Raw genomic sequence first — 20,169 nt, forward strand, 5'->3', positions numbered from 1 at the left:
ATCATCTTCAACATTGAATTTATAAAAGATTGCTTCTAATTTTAAAGACCCTTTACTTAATTAATTTACAGGATATGAGAATTCTATAATGATGTATCATATCCTGTATATTTTTTAAATTTATAACATTAGTAAGTGCAACTCAAAAATGAATAGGATGTCGTAAACTTTCGTCGAGATGCCAATGCCAGAGAATGAATGATAATACACACTGCATTTAAAGTGTTTTGAAAAATGTGTTCTTGGAATTTATCTTAAGTCGATTTCAAGGCAAATACTCAGAAAGAAATGTGGAGTGTCTTTACGATCATCGAAATCTTATCAGATTAATGTCACCAATTATGCTTTTTTATAATTTCGTAGTACATAAAACTCTTTGGAAATGTAATTTTTCAAAAAATGATATTAAAATAAGCCAGTCGACAAGTGCCGCCTACCATAAAACCGACTTGTCAGTGTAATGTAGCCAAGTTACGTAAACAATTTTGCGATGTTTATGTTCTTCAGATACGCAGTACTCTGAAGTGCCTCCGGTAACACGCCACTTGAAAACGCCACCTACAATGTTATCTCAAAAAATCCATTGTCCTCTCGTAAAACCGTATATAAACACGGGCGATCCCTTCGGTCCTCAGTATTTCGAAAACTGATCAAAATGAAAGTAGTTCTTGTGTGTTTGGTTGGCGTTTTTGCCACTTTGGTGGCATTTACATCAGGTGAACTAGCACAAATTTGTTTGCCTCCTGTTCCTTTCTGCCTTCTTGAAAACAATTGTGTGTGTACGAGTAAAAAGTCTCCCATTCCGACCGAAGAAACGCCACAGGTACGAAACCCGTAGCTATTTCTATTGTAAATTATTTAATTAATTTCAGTTGATAAGTCTAACCTTCAGTGAATCCGTCACGGACGATTTATACACTAATCTGTGGGCGCCACTGCTCCTCGGACGCACAAACCCCGACGGGGCCCCCATAAGTGCGACGTTTTTCGTCCCCCACGAGTACACCGACTACCGCAGAGTCCACGATTTGTACGCAAACGGCTTCGAAATCGGCGTAAACTCCATAACGTACGAAATTAGCAAAAACGTTGTTTTCCTTTTGTGATTATGGTGATTTCAGTTCGAACTATTCGGAGTTGTATTGGGCGACTGCGTCAGTAGATACGCTCGTACAAGAATTCGACGGGCAACGAACCATCATTTCCCACTTTGCTACCATCCCTGGGGAAGATATCGTGGGTGTGCGAACCCCACAACTCCAGCTACAAGGCGACGTTTCTATAGACGCCTTTGTGGCTGCTGGGTTTGAGTACGACAGTTCGTGGTCGTCTACCAGTTTAGATCCATATTTTCCGTATACTCTTGACTATTTGTCGCATCAGGAGTGTCGGCTTGGTACCACTTGTCCCATACAGTCGCACCCTGGGTTTTGGGTCGCTCCGATTATAGATCGCCGGCGTTATACGGATCGTTCCTGGGTGGACTGTAACAATCTTAGCACCTGCTACGTGAAGTACGTTTGACAATGCGTAGTTGTACTCTCCTCTACTTACAGTTGTTTTAGCGGAACTAGTGACGAGATCGCTGAGTGGTTACTAAGGGGAATAGAGCAAGAACGTTCTGGTAACAGAGCTCCAATAACACTGATCGTACCCTCAGATTGGTTCAGAATGATTTACAATAGTTACCTCGGGTTCGCTAAATTTTTAGATACGGTGGGAACCATGGACGATGTATTCCTTGTCAATTTGAAGCAAGTTGTAGACTGGGCGAAAAATCCAGTTCCGTTGAGCGAGTTTAAAACAGCTGTGACAACACCAGAAACTGAGTGTCATCGAAATACTTGTAAATTACGGACTGCCGCCGGGGAGGTTAGGTACCTAACCCTGTGTGTCAGAGATGGCGGCCGATATTGCCCAGATGTGTACCCATGGTTGGGCAACCCTCTAGGCGAAATCCAAAAAGAAGCCTAATTCTCACACTATTTTAAACCTAGTAGTACTTACAAAAAAAACTGTTAAATCAAACTTATACCAGGACTTTTCTTCCCCCATTCCTCGCTTAATCCGACGACATCTGTCCCGCTCAAACAAACTTACTAAACTTAATAAAATCACTTTATTCTCCTTAAAATACTCAAAAATATATAAAATTGTAATAATTAAGTACATCGAGTGACTACCACAACTTAACCTATGGACGAATCTCTTGAGTTGTCAAGTGCTCTCAGATCTACAATCTAAAACGACACGCGTCTGTCAGAATTTGTACAAAAACAATTAATTGCACTTGCGGCGCTTCTACCCTAAACACAAACAGATCCACCGGAAACACTCAGGCCTTGTCGCCGTCTTGCGGCGTGTAAACGATCTCCGCGTACTCGGTCTTCTCGTCGTCTTTCTTGACGACGGGCTTGACGCTGCTAGGACTGACGAGATCGAGCTCGGCGTACACGAGGCCGGCCTCCTTGGGGTCGCCGTCGCCCTCGAGCGGCTCCTTCACCTCCTCGTCGAGCTTCTTGGGCTCGACGTCCTCGGTGGAGGCCACCTTGTCCTTGCTCTTCTTGAAGAACTGGGTGAGCTTGATGGGGAACTTGTGGGGGTCGCGGTGGCGGACGTCGGCGCTCTCGGTGTCGCTCCTGGGGGAGAGTTAATATGTGCTAGAGTGTCTTGAAGGATAATATTGTTTTTAAGAGTGTCAAGTAGTACTGTGCTACCCTTGAGAAGAGTACCGCTAAACATTAAGCAAAAGGAGCCAATAATTAAGCCCCACCCACCCGCTCCTATCTCAGTTGTGATGAATTTTTTATTCGTTGTCAGATAGGAGGGGCGGAGTTTAATTGCAAAATCCATATTTTTCTACAAAGATTTATTATTTTAAACATGTTTAAGTGTCTTTTCTTCTTCTCTTCAACTGGCGCAGGATTTTTTTTTATATAAAATTAATCACCGAAATGGAGGTGGATGGGTGGGCGGGGTTTATTATATGTTCTTCTGCAGAGTGGGAGTGGCAAGTAACTGATAGAAACTAGGCTGTAAAAAAAGCGCCAATCGTAACTTTTTTGTTGTACTATTTGTTATAAAATTGATTTCTTATTTCTGAAGAAAAACAAATGAAAGAACGGGTGGGTGGGCGGGGTTAAGTTTATCTTTTTTCCAGAGAGTTTTATAGGCAAGCAGTTGGCCCGCCCTCCCACCCTCTCGTCATTTTTGTTGTTTTTGTATTCACGTAAATTAGATTTGTTAATAGACGAAATGAGGATTTGAGGATTTAGGCGTTTTGAGGATCTGAGAGGTTTAATATTTTTAAGATTTGGGGATTTTATTGTTTTGAGGATTTGGGGATTTAGGTATTTTGAGGATTTGAGGAATTAAATACACTAGGGGCCAGGATTTTTTTAAAAACAAAATATTCGAGGCTTCCAAGATTTTCTGGTTTTTTCAATTTGTCGATATTTAGAATTTCTGATTTTTTAATTTTTCGATTCTTTGATATTTCGATTGCTCGATTTTCTTTTTTTCTACTTTTCGGAATGCGATTTTTGATTTTTAAAATTGTAATTTTTCGATTTTTCAATTTTTGGGTTTTTGAATGTTTCAATTTTTCAATTACCGATTCCTTCATTTTCTTATTTTTTGATTTTTCGATTTTATTAATTTTTTAATTATTAATTTTGCAATTTCTCGATGTTTCGATCTCTTCTAGGTCTTTTTATGTCTCGATTTCTTCATGTTTCTCTAATTTTTCGATGTTTCGATTTTTCAATTTTTCGGCTTCCCAATTTTTCAAGAATTCAGTTTTCAAATTTTCGATTTCCCAGTTTTTCAATATTTCAATCTTGGGAATTTTTCAATTTCTAGTTTTATCAGTTTGTCGATATTTCAATTTTTTTGTATTTTTTAAATTTCAAATTTTTCGATTTTTTCATGTTTCGATTCCTCGATTTTCGATTTTTCAATTTCGAATTTCGGTTTTTGAACTTATGAATTTCTTAATTTTTCATTTTTGGGAGTTTTTCAACGATTGCTCGATTTCTGAAATTTTTGATTTCTCAATTATTCAACACTTCAAATTTTCAATTTCTGTTTTTTTCAGTTTGTCGATATTTGGAATTTTTGATTTTTTAAATTTAAAATTTTTCGATTGTTTGATATTTCGATTGCTCAATTTTCGATTTTTCTACTTTTCGGAATTCGATTTTTGATTTTCCAATTTTTCGATTTTGGGTTATTTCAATTTCTCGGTTTTTAGATCTCTCGAATTTTCGATCTTTTCATGTCTCTTTTAGGCTTTTCGATTTTTTGATTCTCTAATTTTTCGAATTTTCGTTTTCCCAATTTTTCCAGAGTTTAGTTTCGAAATTTTTCAAATTTTAGATTTCCCAATTTTTCAACATTTCAATCTTGGGAATTTTTCAATTTCTAGTTTTATCAGTTTGTCGAAATTTTAATTTTTTTGATTTTTTAATTTAAAATTTTTCGATTTTTTGATTTTACGATTGCTTGATTTTCTCCTTTCGGATTCGATTTTCGGTTTTTCAAATTTTTCTCGATTTTTCGATCTTCGGATTTTTCAAGTTTTCGGTTTCTGAATTTTTCAACTTTTCATTTTTGGGAGTTTTTCAACGATTGCTCGATTTTTGGAATTTTTGATTTCTTAATTTTTCAACATTCAGTTTTAGGAATTTTTCAATTTCTGGTTTTTTCAATTGTTTGATATTTCGGTTGCTCGATTTTTGATTTTTATACTTTTCGGAATTCGATTTTTGATTTTTAAAATTTTAATTTTTCGATTTTTCAATTTTTGGGTTTTTAAATGTTTCAAATTTTTAATCACCGATTTCTTAATTTTCTTATTTTTTGATTTTTCGATTTTATTAAAGTTTTTAATTATTATTAATTTTGCAATTTTGGGTTATTTCAATTTCTCGATTTTTCGATCTCTTCTAGGTCTTTTATGTCTCGATTTCTCCATGTTTAAAAGTTTCGATTTTTTGATTCTCTAATTTTTCGATGTTTCAATTTTTCAGTTTTTCGGCTTCCCAATTTTTCAAGAATTCAGTTTTCAAATTTTCGATTTTTCAAATTATCGATTTCCCAGTTTTATCAGTTTGTCGATATTTTAATTTTATTGATTTTTCAAATTTAAAATTTTTCGATTTTTTTAATTTTAAATTTTACGACTTTTTGATGTTTCGATTGCTCGATTTTTGAAATTTTTGATTTCTTAATTTTTGAACATTTCAATTTTAGGAATTTTTCAATTTTTTTTTTCAATTTGTCGATATTTTGAATTTTTTATTTTTAATTTTAAATTTTTCAATTTTCCAATTACCGATTTCTCGATTTCTCAATTTTCTGATTTTTTTATTATTGATTTTTCGATTTTGGATTAATTCAAATTCTCGACTTTTCCCTCTCGACTTCTCGATCTTCAAGTTTCGATTTTTCAATTTTTTGGTTTCCCAATTTTTCGAGAATCGAATTTGGGGATTTTTAAAATTTTCGATTTCTTCATTTTTGAAATTATCGATTTCCAAATTTTTCAACATTTCAATCTTGAGAATTTTTCAATTTCAAGTTTTATCAGTTTGTCAATATTTTAATTTTTTTGATTTTTTAAATTTAAAACTTGTCGATTTTTTTATGTTTTGTTTGTTCGATTTTTGATTTTTCGACTTTCGGATTTCGATTTTTTAATTTTTCGCTTTATTAAATTTTACAGTTCTTAATTTTTCAATTTTCCGATTTTTACAAATAAAAAAAGCGGCTATAATCGATTTTTGGATTTCCCGATTTCCTGATTTTTCAAATTTTTGATTTCTGAATTTTTTAACTCTTCAATTTTAGGAATTTTGTAATTTCTGAATTTTTTTCAATTTGTCGATATTCCAATTTTTTATTTATCGATTTGATTGAATATTAAATTTTTTGATTATTAATTTTTCGATTTTGAGTAATTTCATATTTTCGATTTCTCGACATCCGTCTCGAATTTCGATCCTCGATTTTTTTAGTTTTTTGGATTTTACGATTTTGCGATGTTTCGATTTCCCGATTTATAATTTTTTCGTATCAGTACTTCGATTGTTCGAAATTTGAATTTCTCGACATCGATTTTTCGATTTTTTAGATTTTAGATTTTACAATTTTTCGACTTCTTGGGTTTGTACATTTCGAATAGAATTTATTCGCCAAAATTTGAGCTCACGTCATTAATTTTTTAGGGGCGATAAACAAACATCTGCAAGATTTCAAAGCATCCGATTATGCAGATTTAAAATTAAATTGCAAAATGTTTTATAATTTTGATTTTAAAAACTCAACACGGAGTCATAAACCACATGTGTAGGACTATGTTATTTAAAACCCATTTACTATGTAGAATTTTGAACTGTCAACCTAAATTATTTTGACATTGGAACTGTCATTTCGTGTCCACACTCTTAAAAACGTCATATTACGTCAAGACACTCTAGTTCTAGTGCGTACTAGTTAAGTGTGCGTAAAATACTTACGATTCGCCTAGGTTTCTAGTGTCTGGTTGTTCTGTAAGTAAAAAAAGTGATTGAGAGTGAGTCGCTCGCGAGACTGCAACTAATTGGGTGACTGAAACGACCCGTTATCAGATAAATTTATTTATAAAACAATTTTATAATTATCGCTCAACTTATCTCTAAATATTTAAGTACATGTAACATACAAAATTTTTACATTAATATCATATCTTGTTGAATTTTCATATAATCTTAGTAATATTTTCTTAAAGAGCTCATCCACTTGTCCGTAACAATACTGGAAGTATAAAAAATTTCTAACAACTTAGAAAAATAGTTAAGTATAATGGAAATAAATAATACATGACGTGAGAACTAACCTAAGTGCGTAAAAAATTAATTCATTTATTGTCTTATATTACATAAAAATACACACTAAAATTAAAAAAATATATGGAATGTTAGCGCTCGGCTCAAAACCTCATTTTTGATTGCATTATGGCAGTAATACTTCGAATGACACCTCGTACACAACTAAATGAGTATTTGAGAGCAAGATCGGCATCATAAGAGAGACAATGGACCTTTCGCGCGAACAAGATGGCCGCCAATCGGCCATCTTGTTCGCGGTCCGCCATCACAGTTAATCAACTATAGAGGGCGCCCCCTCGAAAAAATCAAAACTTGACACAATAATCCACGACATTCAATATTTACATCTAGTAGCTTGTGGGATAAACCTATCAGATCTAACAGCAGTCATACGACATAACGAAAATTGAAAAATCGAGTCCCCGCGACACCGCCACTTAGACCTCGGTGTTGATCTTCTTCTCTTCCTTCTTCACGTCGTTCCCGTTGATGTACTCCTGCGACGCCTGGTGGTGGGGGTTATCCACGCCGTCCCCACTCACTCCGTCGGCGGTCACGTGGTGGCTGCTGTCGCCCGTCGTGTAGTCGATCACGGTGGCGCCATCTACAACAAATAAAAGCTAACTAGAGCGCACGAGGCAAGAACATGCAACCAGTCACCATGCACAAAATACGTCTACTACAAGGCCCCTTGCCTCCGCCCCGTCGATTAGCTTTTATTTGGCCGGACAGGGTGGTAACATCGATCACGACAATTAATTGCAGCCACGTAACAGAGGGGGGTTAAGGGGGACTTACCGCTGAAGCACCACCGGGAGGTCACCTTGGCGAAGACGAGGAGGAACACGACGAAGAGGACGACGAGGATGGAGACGACGATGCCGATGATGCCGCCGATTCCGAGCTCGATTCCTGTGGATGAGAGAGGGTTAGAGCGGGCGGTGGCGGATAGAGGGCGTGCCGAGTGCTTACCGTACAGTCGGGTTTGGTGCAAGAATTTGTGAATGCCTGAGGCAGCATGAAACGGAAAGTCTGTATAGTGGTTAGGGCAGCGGTTCCCAAACAAAAATAATGCCTTAAGACTAAACTAACTATAGTTTGTTGTGTAAACAGGAAGGAAAACACAGTAGTTTTGCGCCTTGAGGAATGTAAATAAAACTTTAACAGTTGTAAACATAAAGTCGGATACAAAATCTTTAATTTGTTCTGTATCTTTAGTCTTTGATTTTGTCCTTCTAGTTTTTCTCTATTCTCTTACTCTATTTTTTTGAATTCTGGTTTCAAGATTTCAAAAATCAAGAATTCTGCTTTTAAAGTTCAGGGTTTCGGCGTTAAGTTCATGAATTGTGGTCGCTGTTTTAGGATTAGATCACAATTCACAATTTCGTCAGTCCATAATAAATACATGTTTAATTCTTAATTTGAAATTCCAGGAGTTGGCTTTTAAGATTGCATGGTTTTAGAATTCATTGTTTAGGATTTTATATTTAGGATTTCAGGATTTTAAAATTCTTGACTTCTAATTAATATTCATTCGACGGTCTAGGGTTTAAAAATTTTAGAATTCAACTTTTAGAATTTATGATTGGAGAACTAGAAACGTAAATTACAACTTCAAAATTTAGGTTTCTGAATTTACGTAGTTTCAAGATTTTAGGACTGATACAAAATTCACTTTCAGTATTTGCGATTTTTGGAATGAGAATTTTGACATTTGAAATTTCGTCAGTTTATATTACAAGATTCAGGATTTCAGATTTAACAGTCGCGGTTTTTATAGATTTAAGTTGTTGAAATTCAGGATTCTAGAAATTGGTGTATAATGACACCGTGAATTTTAGATTTAGAATTGAAAATGAATTTGGAATTCCAAGATTGGGGTTTGTAGGAGTGAAGAGTTCAGGCTTTGATATTTGATATTGGTGAAGAATTCAGGCCTTTTAAGATTCAAGGTTTTTGGTGTTATGGATTCTAGAAATTCAGAATTTTAGAATTCAATTTTTAGGATTTAGGATTGCAGGAACTATGACGTCAGGAACTATGGCTTCAAAACTTAGGTTAGCGAGTACGAAATTTCAAGATTTAGAATTTTAGGATTGGTTTAAAATTCACACTTTCCCTATTCGTGATTTCTGGAAAGAGTATTTCATCATTTGGAATTTCGCGAATCTATATTATGAGATTCAGGATTCTAGAATTTTGGAATTTAATTTTTAGGATTTAGGATTGCATAGATGATGATATCGAGAACTACATCTACAAAATTTAGATTTCAAATGACAAGATTTATAATTTTAGGATCGATTCAAAATTCACAATTTCACAATTTGCGATTTCTGGAATATTTCAGGATTTGGGATTTCGCGAGTCTATATTTATATATAAGAATTCAGGATTCTAGAATTTCTGAATTCAGATTTTTGGAATTTAATTCTTAGGATTTAGCATAGCAAGAATGATGACGTTAAGAACTATTATTATACCTAAAAAATTTCAAGATTTAGAATTTTAGGATCGATTCAAAATTCACAACTTTTTCATTATTTGCTAATTCTGGAATGGGTATTTCACCACTTGTATTTTCGTGAGTCCATATTATGCGATTCAGGATTTTAGAATTTCACAATTTGGAATTCTGGATTTAACTTTTAGGAGTTTGGATCGCAGAAATGATGACTTCAGGAACTACACCTTCAAAATTTGGATTTCTAAAGACGAATTTTCAAGATTTTGAATTTCAAGATCGATTCAAAGTTAACAATTTCACAATTTGCGATTACGGAAATGAATATTCCAGGATTTTTCAGAATTCGGATCTTTCGAACTTAATTCTAAGAATGATGACGGGAGGAACTCAACTTTAACAATTTAAATTTCTAAATACGACAAATCAAGATTTAGAATTTTAGGATCGATTAAAAGTTTACAATTTCTTTCACTATTTGCAATTTCTGGAATGAGCATTTCACGATTTGTAATTTCGTGAACCTATATGTATTATGAGATTCAGGACTCTAGAATTTCAGAATTCGGATTTTTGGAATTCAGTTTTTAGGATTTAGGATTGCAAGAATGATGACTGCAAGAACTACACCTACAAAATTTAGATTTCACAATTCCACAATTTGCGATTTTTGGGATGAATATTTCAGGATTTGGAATTTCGTGAGTCTATATTATGAGATTCAGGATTTCGGAATTCGGAATTTTGGAATTTAATTTTAGGGCTTAGATTTCTAGGAATGATGGCTTCAGGATCTACAACTCAAACTTTAGATTTCTGAAGACGAAATTTCAAGATGTAGAATTTTAGGATCGATTGAAAATTCACAATTTATTTTGATTTCTAGATGAGTATTTCCCGTCTTGGAATTTCGTGAGTCTGTATTACAATATTCAGGATTTTAGAATTTCACAATTCGGACTTTTGGAATTTAATTTTTAGGATTTAGGATAGCAGGAATTCAGGAACTACATATTCAAAATTTAGATTTCTAAAGATGAAATTTCAATATTTTGATTTTAGGATCGATTCAAATTCGATTTCTTGAATGAGCATTTCACGACTAGGGATTTCGTGAGTTTATATTATAAGATTCAGGATCTTAAAATCATGATTCCTGATTTTTAGGGATTTAAGTTTTGAATATCAGAATTTCAGAATTAGGAATTTTGGAATTTACTTTTAGGATTTAGGATTGCAAGAATGATGGCTTCAGGAACTACATCTCAAACTTTAGATTTCTCAAGACGAAATTTCAAGATTTTGAATTTTAAGATCGATTCAAAGTTCACAATTTTAGAATACTTCAGGATTTGGAATTTCTTGACTCTATATTATGAGATTCAGGATTTAGGATGGCAGGAATTCAGGAACTACATCTTTAAAATTTAGATGGCTAAAGATGAAATTTCAAGATTTAGAATTTTAGGATCGATTCAAAATTCACAATTTCACTATTAGCGATTTCCGGAAGGACTGTTTCAGGATTTGTAATTTCGTGAGTATTTTATGAGATTCAGGATTTTAGAATTTCGGAATTCGGAATTTTGGAATTTAATTTCAGGATTTAGGATTGCAGGAATTCAGGAACTATATCTTTAAAAATTTAGATGCCTAAAAATGAAATTTCAAGATTTAGAATTTTAGGATCGATTCAAAATTCACAATTTCATAATATTTTAGGATTCGGAATTTCCTGAGTCTATATTATGAGATTCAGGATTTTAGAATTTCGGAATTCGGAATTTTGGAATTTAATTTTTAGGACTTAGAATTGTAGGTATGGTGGCTTCAGAAACTACACCTTCAAACTTTAAATTTCTGAAGAAATCGAATTCTAGGATCGATTTAAAATTCACAATTTACTTCAATTTTGCGATTTCTAGAATGAGTTTTTGGCGACTTGGAATTTCGTCAGTCTATTTTATGAGATTCAGGATTTTATAATTTCAGAATTCGGAATTTTGGAATTTAATTTCAGGATTTAGGATTGCAGGAATTCAGGAGCTACATCTTTAAAATTTAGATGCCTAAAGATGAAATTTCAAGATTTAGAATTTTAGGATCTAATCAAAATTCTTGACTCTATATTATGAGATTCAAGATTTAGGATTGCAGGAATTCAGGAACCACATCTTTAAGATTTAGATGCCTAAACATGAAATTTCAAGGTATAGAATTTTAGGATCGATTCAAAATTCACAATTTCACTATTAGCGATTTCCGGAAAGAATATTTCAGGATTTGGAATTCGTGAGTCTATTTTATGAGATTCAGGATTTTATAATTTCAGAATTCGGAATTTTGGAATTTAATTTCAGGATTTAGGATTTCAAGAATTCAGGAACTACATCATCAAAATTTATACGCCTAAAGATGAAATTTCAAGATTTAGAATTTTAGGATCGATTCAAAATTCACAATTTCAGAATATTTCAGGATTTGGAATTTCGTGAGTCAATATTATGTTTATATAAATGTTATGTTAGAATTTCAGAATTCAGAATTCAATTTAGGAATGCAGGCTGACTTCCGGAATTACACCTTCAAAAATTAAATTTCGAGATTTCGAATTTCTGGATCGATTCAAAATTCACAATTTCACTATTAGCGATTTTCGGAAAGACTATTTCAGGATTTGGAATTTCGTGAGTCTATATTAGAGATTCGGGATTTTAGAATTTCGGAATTTTGGAATTTAATTTCGGAAATTTGGAATTTAAATTCAAGATTTAGGATTGCAGGAATTCAGGAACTACATCTTTAAAATTTAGATGCCTAAAGATGAAATTTCAAGATATAGAATTTTAGGATCGATTCAAAATTCACAATTTCACTATTAGCGATTTCCGGAAAGAATATTTCAGGATTTGGAATTTCGTGAGTCTATTTTATGAGATTCGGGATTTTATAATTTCAGAATTCGGAATTTTGGAATTTAATTTCAGGATTTAGGATTGCAGGAATTCAGGAACCATCAATTCAAAATTCACAATTTATTTTCACTATTTGTGACTTGTGGAATGAGCGTTTCACGACTTGGAATTTCGTGAGTCTATAGTACGAGATTATTCGGGATTTTAGATTAGAATTCAGAATTCGGAATTTTGGATTTAAATTCTTAGGATTTAGGATTGTAGGAATTCGGGAACTACATCTTCAAAATTTATATTTCTACAATTTTTTTCACTTTTTGCGATTTCTAGAATGAGTTTTTGATGACTTGGAATTCGTGAGTCTATTTTATGAGATTCAGGATTTTATAATTTCAGAATTCGGAATTTTGGAATTTAATTTCAGAATTTAGGATTGCAGGAATTCAGGAACCATCAATTCAAAATTCACAATTTATTTTCACTATTTGTGACTTGTGGAATGAGCGTTTCACGACTTGGAATTCCGTGAGTCTATATTACGAGATTATTCGGGATTTTAGATTAGAATTCAGAATTCGGAATTTTGGATTTCAATTTTTAGGATTTAGGATTGTAGGAATTCGGAAACTACATCTTCAAAATTTATATTTCTACAATTTTTTTCACTTTTTGCGATTTCTAGAATGAGTTTTTGATGACTTGGAATTCGTGAGTCTATTTTATGAGGTTCAGGATTTTATAATTTCAGAATTCGGAATTTTGGAATTTAATTTCAGGATTTAGGATTGCAGGAATTCAGGAACTACATCTTCAAAATTCATATTTCTACAATTTGTTTCATTATTTGCGACTTTTTGAATGAGCACTTCACGACTTGGAATTTCGTGAGTTTATATTAATATCCTAAAATCCTGAGTCGTGGTTTTTATGGATTGAAGTTTCTTATATTCAGAATTCGGAATTTTGGAATTCAATTTTAGGATTTAGGATTGCAGGCATGATGGCTTCGGGAACTACATCTCAAATTTTTGATTTCTGACGACGAAATTTCAAAATTTTGAATTTTAGGATCGATTAAAAATTCACAATTTCACAATCTGCAATTTCTGGAATGAATATTTCAGGATTTGGAATTTCGTGAGTCTATATTATGAGAATCAGGATCTTAGAATCATGATTCGCGGTTTTTATGGTTTTAAGAGTTTGCAATTTAGAATTTCTGAATTCCAGAATTCGGATTTTTGGAATTTAATTCAGGATTGCAAGAGTGATGCATGAGGAACTACCCTTTTAAAACTTAGATTTGTGAACACGAAATTTCAAGATTTAGAATTTTAGGATCGATTTAAAATTAACAATTTCATAATTTGCGGTTTCTGGAGAGAGTATTTCAGGGTTTGGAATTTCGCGAGTCTATAATTATGACATTCGGATTTTTGGAATTTAATTCTTAGGATTTAGGATTACAAGACTGATGACGTAAGGAACTGCACTTTAAAAAGTTAAGATTTAGAATTTTAGGATCGATTCTTAATTCACAATTTATTTCACTATTTGCGATTCGGGATTTTAGAATTTCAGAATTGGGAATTTTGGAATTTAATTTTAGAATTTAGGATTGTAGAAATGATGGAATTACACCTCAAATTTTAGATTTCTGAAGACGAAATTTGAAGATTTTAGGATCGATTCACTATTTGCGATTTCTGGAACGAGTATTTCAGAATTTGGAATTTAATTTTTAGGATTTAGGATTGCAGAAATGGTGATTTCAGGAACTACAGCTTTAAAATTTATATGTCTAAGGACGAAATTAGATTTATTATTAGAAAAAAATATTTTGAATTTTAGGATCGATTCAAAATTCACAATTTCACAACTTTCAATTTCTTCACTACGCAGGATGAATTCCGGACCTACACCTTCAAAAATTATATTTTTGAACACGCAATTTCAAGATTTTGGTTTTTCAGGATCGATTCAAAAATTCACAATTTCACTATTCGTGATTTCCGGAATTTGGAATTTCGAGAATCTAAATAATGAGAGTCAGGATTTTAGAATTTCAGATTTCGGATTTTTGGAACTCAGTTTTTAGGAATTGAAGTTTTTGATATTTAGATTTTGGCATTTAGTATATAATTACAAGAATTCCAGTATTCGGAATTTCGGGTTTCAGGATTTCAAGAAACATAATTTAAGTACCTTGAATTTTAGTTCAGGATTTCGGTGTTGCAAATTTTAAAATTTCATAATTTTGAATTCCAGGATTTCGGTTTCAGATTTTGGATTTAGTAGCTTGAAGATTTCGGAATTCACAGTTTTAAAATTCTAGGCCTGTGAATGTCAGATTTCGTAGTTTTAGGATTTGAATTTTAACATCCGTGACTCAAAAATTTCACAGTTTTACATTTTTTGTCACTTCTTTTTTACTTAGAAAGCTGATGTGTGACACATAATCCTGAGAATACCTCTTTTGAGAAAGTTTGGGAACCACCGAAGGATAAGCCAGGAAAACGAACCTTCTATTGGTTCCATGCGCCCTTCTACATACCTTCAGGTTCCGGACTGGTCGAAATAATAACCGTGTAGTCGTAGCTGCCCATGTCATTGTAAGCCCTCAACGTATACGTCCTCTCCGTGTCTTCCTTCTTGATGGCGGCTATTCTCAAACTAACATCGAACCGACCGCTCCCCATGTCTTTAACCTCTTCCGCCTCCAGCCGCCCGGTTTGGTCATTCTGGTTCTCCCGTAGTTTCTCGCTCCCGATCTCCCACTCGATAATGGGTCTCGGGTTGGCCTCCAACACCACCGTGATGAGCCCGGGCTGTCCCACTATGTACCCGAATTTATGCAAATCGGCTTGCGGCAACGGAGCATCTAAAACCCCCTTTTCAAAAAATGCTCCCAATTCCTTGAAACTTACATTTAACGTCGAGCTGTCTGGACGTCTCAGCCCGTCCCTCGGGATACGCGGGATGGAAAGCGACGCAGCGCAGCGACTTCCCGTTGTCTGTAGCCTGGAGCACTCGCGTCATATTCTGGACTTTGGTCTGGAGATTCTCTTTCGCTAGTTCCATGATCGTGGGCATGCTAACCTCACTATTGTAAAGGGGCTCTTCATTGAGGTACCACGAGATGTTAGCTACCGGTCTGCCGTCCCTCACCACGCACGACGCTTGGAGCACGTCGTTCAGCTTGTAGATATTGAGGGAGTCGGTGCCCCGGCTCAAGTCCATTTCGGGTATCCTGGGGGCCTCTGCAAACGTTGTATGTTACGTGGGTTAACCCTAGACCTGATGACTTACTGGCGACGATCAGTTGCACCGTGCCCGTGGACTCCGTGGCCTCGGTTTCTATCCCCAGCATGCACCTCACGGGTCCGTTGTTCTTCTCCGTGACCTTGTTTATCGTGAAGCCGCACTGGCCCGCCGAGAGTCCCGACCCGTAGTAGGCCACGTCGGGATTAGACAGTTTGGCGTTGAGGTTGAGGGGGCGCATGTTGGGGATTTCCACGCGGCAGTACTGCAAGGGCACGCCTACCCGGCACATGACCGTGACGTTCTGGCCGGGGAGCACTAGGGCCTCCCGGGGCACCACTTCGACCTGGGCCCCTGAAAGATGATTCAAATTAGGGACGGTCTTGATATTGGGACACCGCGTTGTTTATGGGGGCTATTCCAACGGACATTATTTGACGGGCAGCTCGTATTAAAACGGATTAATTGCTGGCGCGTTTCGGCGATGTATGCGCTGATTAAAACAGCCAAGTCGCATCGGACGCACCATAAATCCTCCTAATAACGCCGGCTCTCAACAAAAGAATAACGCCGGTGTAAACTTCGGCTCAATTAACGCAAACGAATCCAATTAGCGGCGCTGTGCAATGGAAACCACCTCGGATGTACTACTCCTTACCCTTTCCCCGACAAAAAGAGAAACTTCCCGAATTATTAACATGCAATTATAAAAGTTAGATGTTGCCTGAAACTTCCCCAGGAGTCGTAAACTTTGTATAATGTCACTCGAAGATAAATCAACTTTATAAAGAGCAATCCAGAAACCGGTATTATACGACAAAATAATTACGCGGCACAGATGGCCTGGAGGTGGCGCCGCATTCATGGTCAGGAAAACTCCGACGAAAATCGCCAGACCGGAAGTGTCCCAGCCGGCAACGCGACGCATTTCCGCCAAACCGCTTCAGTAATCTTAAATCTGTTTTCACACCTCGATTCCAGGTTTTGATATGCAACGCGCGTACAACAAAAGTGGATTGGTTTCGTCTCACCGGGCTCGAATCCGGACCGACGTTACACGTGACATATTGCTGCAGTCCCTCAGGAACATCAAAAGCGACGCGCCGTGATAAATATCGCCAATTATGGGCAAACACCAACTTGCTACCACGATCCTCTACCTCGATACCAAATTTCATCGAAACAGCTCCACGGGAACGCGTCCGGGTCACACTCGATTAAGACCCAGCGACCTATACCTGTTCGCGCCCCATATTAATGGAATTTTGCGCCAATCCGACTGATTGCACCCCTGAGCGACCGCTCCCCAAATCCCAGCCCTCAAAATCCACCCCATCTCCTTATGCGTTCTAAAGATCGAATGAAACCCTAATCCGGACTTCCCGGCTAACTCCCCCATCCTGACCTTTTTAACACTGAGATCCCTAAAATACTCTCAAATTTTTCAATCCTGGACTTTGACATTCTTAAACATGGAATTACGTCACTCGAAGTACACAATCCTGAAATCCTAAGACTGTGAATCCTAAAATCCAGAATACCGAAAACCTAAAATCCGCAAGCTATGGATTTTTAATAGTGAAATCCTCAACAGAGATACCTAAAATCCTAATTTTGACATTTTAAAACCTGGAATTAAGTAAGCCGAAAGTCAAAACCTAAAATGTGAATCCTAAAACCCAGAATATCCTAATCCTAAAATTCTGACTCATCAGTCCTTACATTTTTAATAATGAGGATTTTAGGATTCTAATATTTTGAATTTTGAGATTCATAGTTTCGGGATTTCAGGATTGTGGATTTTGCTTTACTAGCGTGATTCTAATTTTTGAATGAAAAATTTGAGATTTCTGGATTCAGAATTTCAGGATTCTAGGGATATCGTCTGTGGATTTCTGTATTAAAAATATTTTTGTCCAAAACGTGAGGATTTCGCAATTTTAGTGTTCTGGTTTTCAGAATTGTGTGTTTCGGAATATTTTAGAATTTGGTATTTCAGGATTCAGAATTTCAGGATTTTTGGGATCTCGACTGCAGTTTTAAAAATTAAAAATGTCAAGACTCATAATTTCAGGATTTTAGGATTCCAGTATTCTGGATTTCAGGATTCACACCTTGGGTTTTAAGGATTGCCGATTTCGGTTTACGCAATGCCAGGATTTAAGATTTCTGGATTCAAAATGTCGGGATTCTAGAGGTTTCGCCTGCGGATTTCTGTATTAAAAATATGTGGATCCAAAACGTGAGGATTTCAGGATTTTAATATTCTGGATTTCAGGATTCACATCTTTAGGTTTTCAGGATTGTGCGTTTCGGGTTATGTAATTCCAGGTTTTTTAATCTCAAAGTCTAAAATTTGAGTATTTCAGACTTCAGGATTCAGAATTTAAGAATTTTATTGATCTGTATTGTCGATTTCAATATTATGGATGTCAGGATGCACTATTTGATGATTTTAGGATTTTGATGGTATTTTGGGTTTTGAGATTCATAGTTTTAGGAACTCAATTTTTTAATATAAAAGTCCAGGATTTGAGATCTCAGGATTGAAAATTTAAGGATTTTTAGGCATCTGTATTGTGGATTTCAGTATTAAAAATGTCAGGATTCATAACTTCAAAATGCCGGAATCCTTGGGAATTTTAGGGATTTAGTTTTCTGGATTTCAAGATTCACACTTTTAGGATTTCTGGTCTGTGTATTTCGAATTACCCATTTCCAAGTTTAAAATGTCAAAGTGCGGGAAATGAGAATCTGAGATTCCAGGATTCAGAATTTCACGATTTTGGGAATCTTGACTACATATTTCATTATCAAAAAATGTCAGAAGTGTTCTGGATTTTGAGATTCACAGTTTGTTTTCACGATTTAAAATGTCAAAGTCCAGGATTTAAGAATAGGTATGAAATTTAAAGAACATCAGGATTCATAACTTGAGGATTCTAGGATTCTGGTATTTTGGATTTCGAGATTCATAGTTTTAGGACTTGAGGATTGAGGATTTTGGGTTACTTACGTGATTCCAGTTTTTTAATGTCATTGCCCAGGATATCTGTTTGAGATTTCTGGATTCAGAATTTCAGAATTCTAGGGAGCTCGACTGCGGATTTTAGTATTAAAAATAGGATCCATAACTTGACGATTTTAAGATTTTAATATTCTGGATTTCAGGATTGTAGGATTGGGGTTATGTAATTCCAGATTTTTGAACGTTAGAGTTCAAGATTTGAGAATCTGAGATTTCATGGCTCGGAATTTTAGGATTTTAGCGATCTGTATTGCGGATTTAAATATTAGGAATGTCAGGATTCAAAACTAGGGAATTTTAGGATTTTTATGATATTTTGGATTTCGACATTCATACTCTTAGGAATTGAGGATTGTATATTTTACGTTACCTACGTAATTTCAATTTTTTAATGCATTTGGATTCACAATTTCAGGATTCTAGGGATATCGTCTGTGGATTTCTGTATTAAAAATATTTTTGTCCAAAGGTGAAGATTTCGCAATTTTAGTGTTCTGGTTTTCAGAATTGTGTGTTTCGGAATATTTTAGAATTTGGTATTTCAGGATTCAGAATTTCAGGATTTTTGGGATCTCGCCTGCAGTTTTAAAAATTAAAAATGTCAAGACTCATAATTTCAGGATTTTAGGATTCCAGTATTCTGGATTTCAGGATTCACACCTTGGGTTTTAAGGATTACCGATTTCGGTTTACGCAATTCCAGGATTTAAGATTTCTGGATTCAAAATGTCGGGATTCTAGAGGTTTCGCCTGCGGATTTCTGTATTAAAAATATGTGGATCCAAAACGTGAGGATTTCAGGATTTTAATATTCTGGATTTCAGAATTCACACTCTTAGGTTTTCAGGATTATGAGATTCGAGTTATGTAATTCCAAGTTTTTCAATGTCAAAGTCGAAAATTTGAGAACTTGAAATTTCAGGATTCAGAATTTAAGGATTTTGGTGATCTGTATTGCGGATTTCCATATTACGAATGTTAGGATGCATAACTTGATGATTTTAGGATTTTTATGGTATTTTGGATCTCGAGAATCATAGCTTCAAGATTTCAGGATTGTGGATATTGCTTTAACAGCGTGATTCCAATTTTTTAATAAAAAATTTGAGATTTCTGGATTCAGAAATTCAGGATTGTAGGGATTTCGACCGTGAATTTCTGGATTAAAAATATTTGGATCCAAAACGTGAGGATTTCACGGTTTTTGTATTCTGGTTTGCAGGATTGTGGCTTTCAGCTTCTGTAATTCCAGGCATTTAGGAATTTGGGATTTCAGGATTCAAAATTTCAGGATTCTAGGAATTTCGCCTGCGGATTTCTGTATTAAAAATATTTGGATCCAAAACATTAGGATTTCACGATTTTAGTATTCTGGATTTCAGGATTCACATCTTTAGGTTTTCAGGATTGTGCGTTTGGGGTTATGTAATTCCAGGTTTTTTAATCTCAAAGTCTAAAATTTGAGTATTTCAGACTTCAGGATTCAGAATTTAGGAATTTTATTGATCTGTATTGTCGATTTCAATATTACGGATGTCAGGATGCACCATTTGATTTTAGGATTTGGATTATATTTTGGGTTTTGAGATTCATAGTTTTAGGAACTCAATTTTTTAATATAAAAGTCCAGGA

General features: G+C 35.0%; 2 protein-coding genes across 3 annotated transcripts in view; one reads left to right on the top strand and one right to left on the bottom strand.

Annotated features, from left to right (window-relative positions):
* The first annotated feature begins 614 nt into the window (after window positions 1-614).
* Window positions 615-2,032, top strand: LOC135140427 (chitin deacetylase 8-like). The gene is made up of 4 exons (XM_064070964.1): window positions 615-823; window positions 873-1,069; window positions 1,122-1,514; window positions 1,566-2,032. The coding sequence occupies exons 1-4, from the start codon at window positions 656-658 to the stop codon at window positions 1,972-1,974; spliced, it is 1,167 nt and encodes a 388-aa protein (XP_063927034.1). The 5' UTR covers window positions 615-655; the 3' UTR covers window positions 1,975-2,032.
* Window positions 2,033-2,100: 68 nt separating this feature from the next.
* The window catches only part of LOC135140425 (fasciclin-3), a 347,240-nt gene continuing 329,171 nt past the window's right edge, over window positions 2,101-20,169 (bottom strand). Inside the window, exons 2-7 of one of the 2 annotated variants that reach the window (XM_064070962.1) lie at window positions 15,558-15,863; window positions 15,176-15,508; window positions 14,803-15,129; window positions 7,668-7,781; window positions 6,519-6,549; window positions 2,101-2,639 (exon numbers count right to left, since the gene is read on the bottom strand). In XM_064070962.1, coding sequence (XP_063927032.1) covers window positions 2,336-2,639; window positions 6,519-6,549; window positions 7,668-7,781; window positions 14,803-15,129; window positions 15,176-15,508; window positions 15,558-15,863 — 1,415 coding nt within the window. In that variant the 3' untranslated portion in view covers window positions 2,101-2,335. Of the gene's footprint in view, window positions 2,640-6,518; window positions 6,550-6,866; window positions 7,474-7,667; window positions 7,782-14,802; window positions 15,130-15,175; window positions 15,509-15,557; window positions 15,864-20,169 lie in introns of those variants that run through there. The other variant, XM_064070963.1, reaches the window with a different exon arrangement.

The sequence above is a fragment of the Zophobas morio genome, unplaced genomic scaffold, assembly GCF_036711695.1.
Source record: "Zophobas morio isolate AGI-343-1 ecotype UQ-CSIRO unplaced genomic scaffold, CSIRO_AGI_Zmor_V1 ptg000040l, whole genome shotgun sequence".
NCBI classification, from domain to species: Eukaryota; Metazoa; Arthropoda; class Insecta; order Coleoptera; family Tenebrionidae; genus Zophobas; species Zophobas morio.

Coding starts and splice junctions, on each gene's coding strand:
- LOC135140427 (XM_064070964.1), top strand. CDS start 656: ATGAAAGTAGTTCTTGTGTGTTTGGTTGGCGTTTTTGCCACTTTGGTG. Junction 824..872: donor CGACCGAAGAAACGCCACAG/GTACGAAACCCG, acceptor AATTAATTTCAG/TTGATAAGTCTAACCTTCAG. Junction 1,515..1,565: donor CTTAGCACCTGCTACGTGAA/GTACGTTTGACA, acceptor CAGTTGTTTTAG/CGGAACTAGTGACGAGATCG.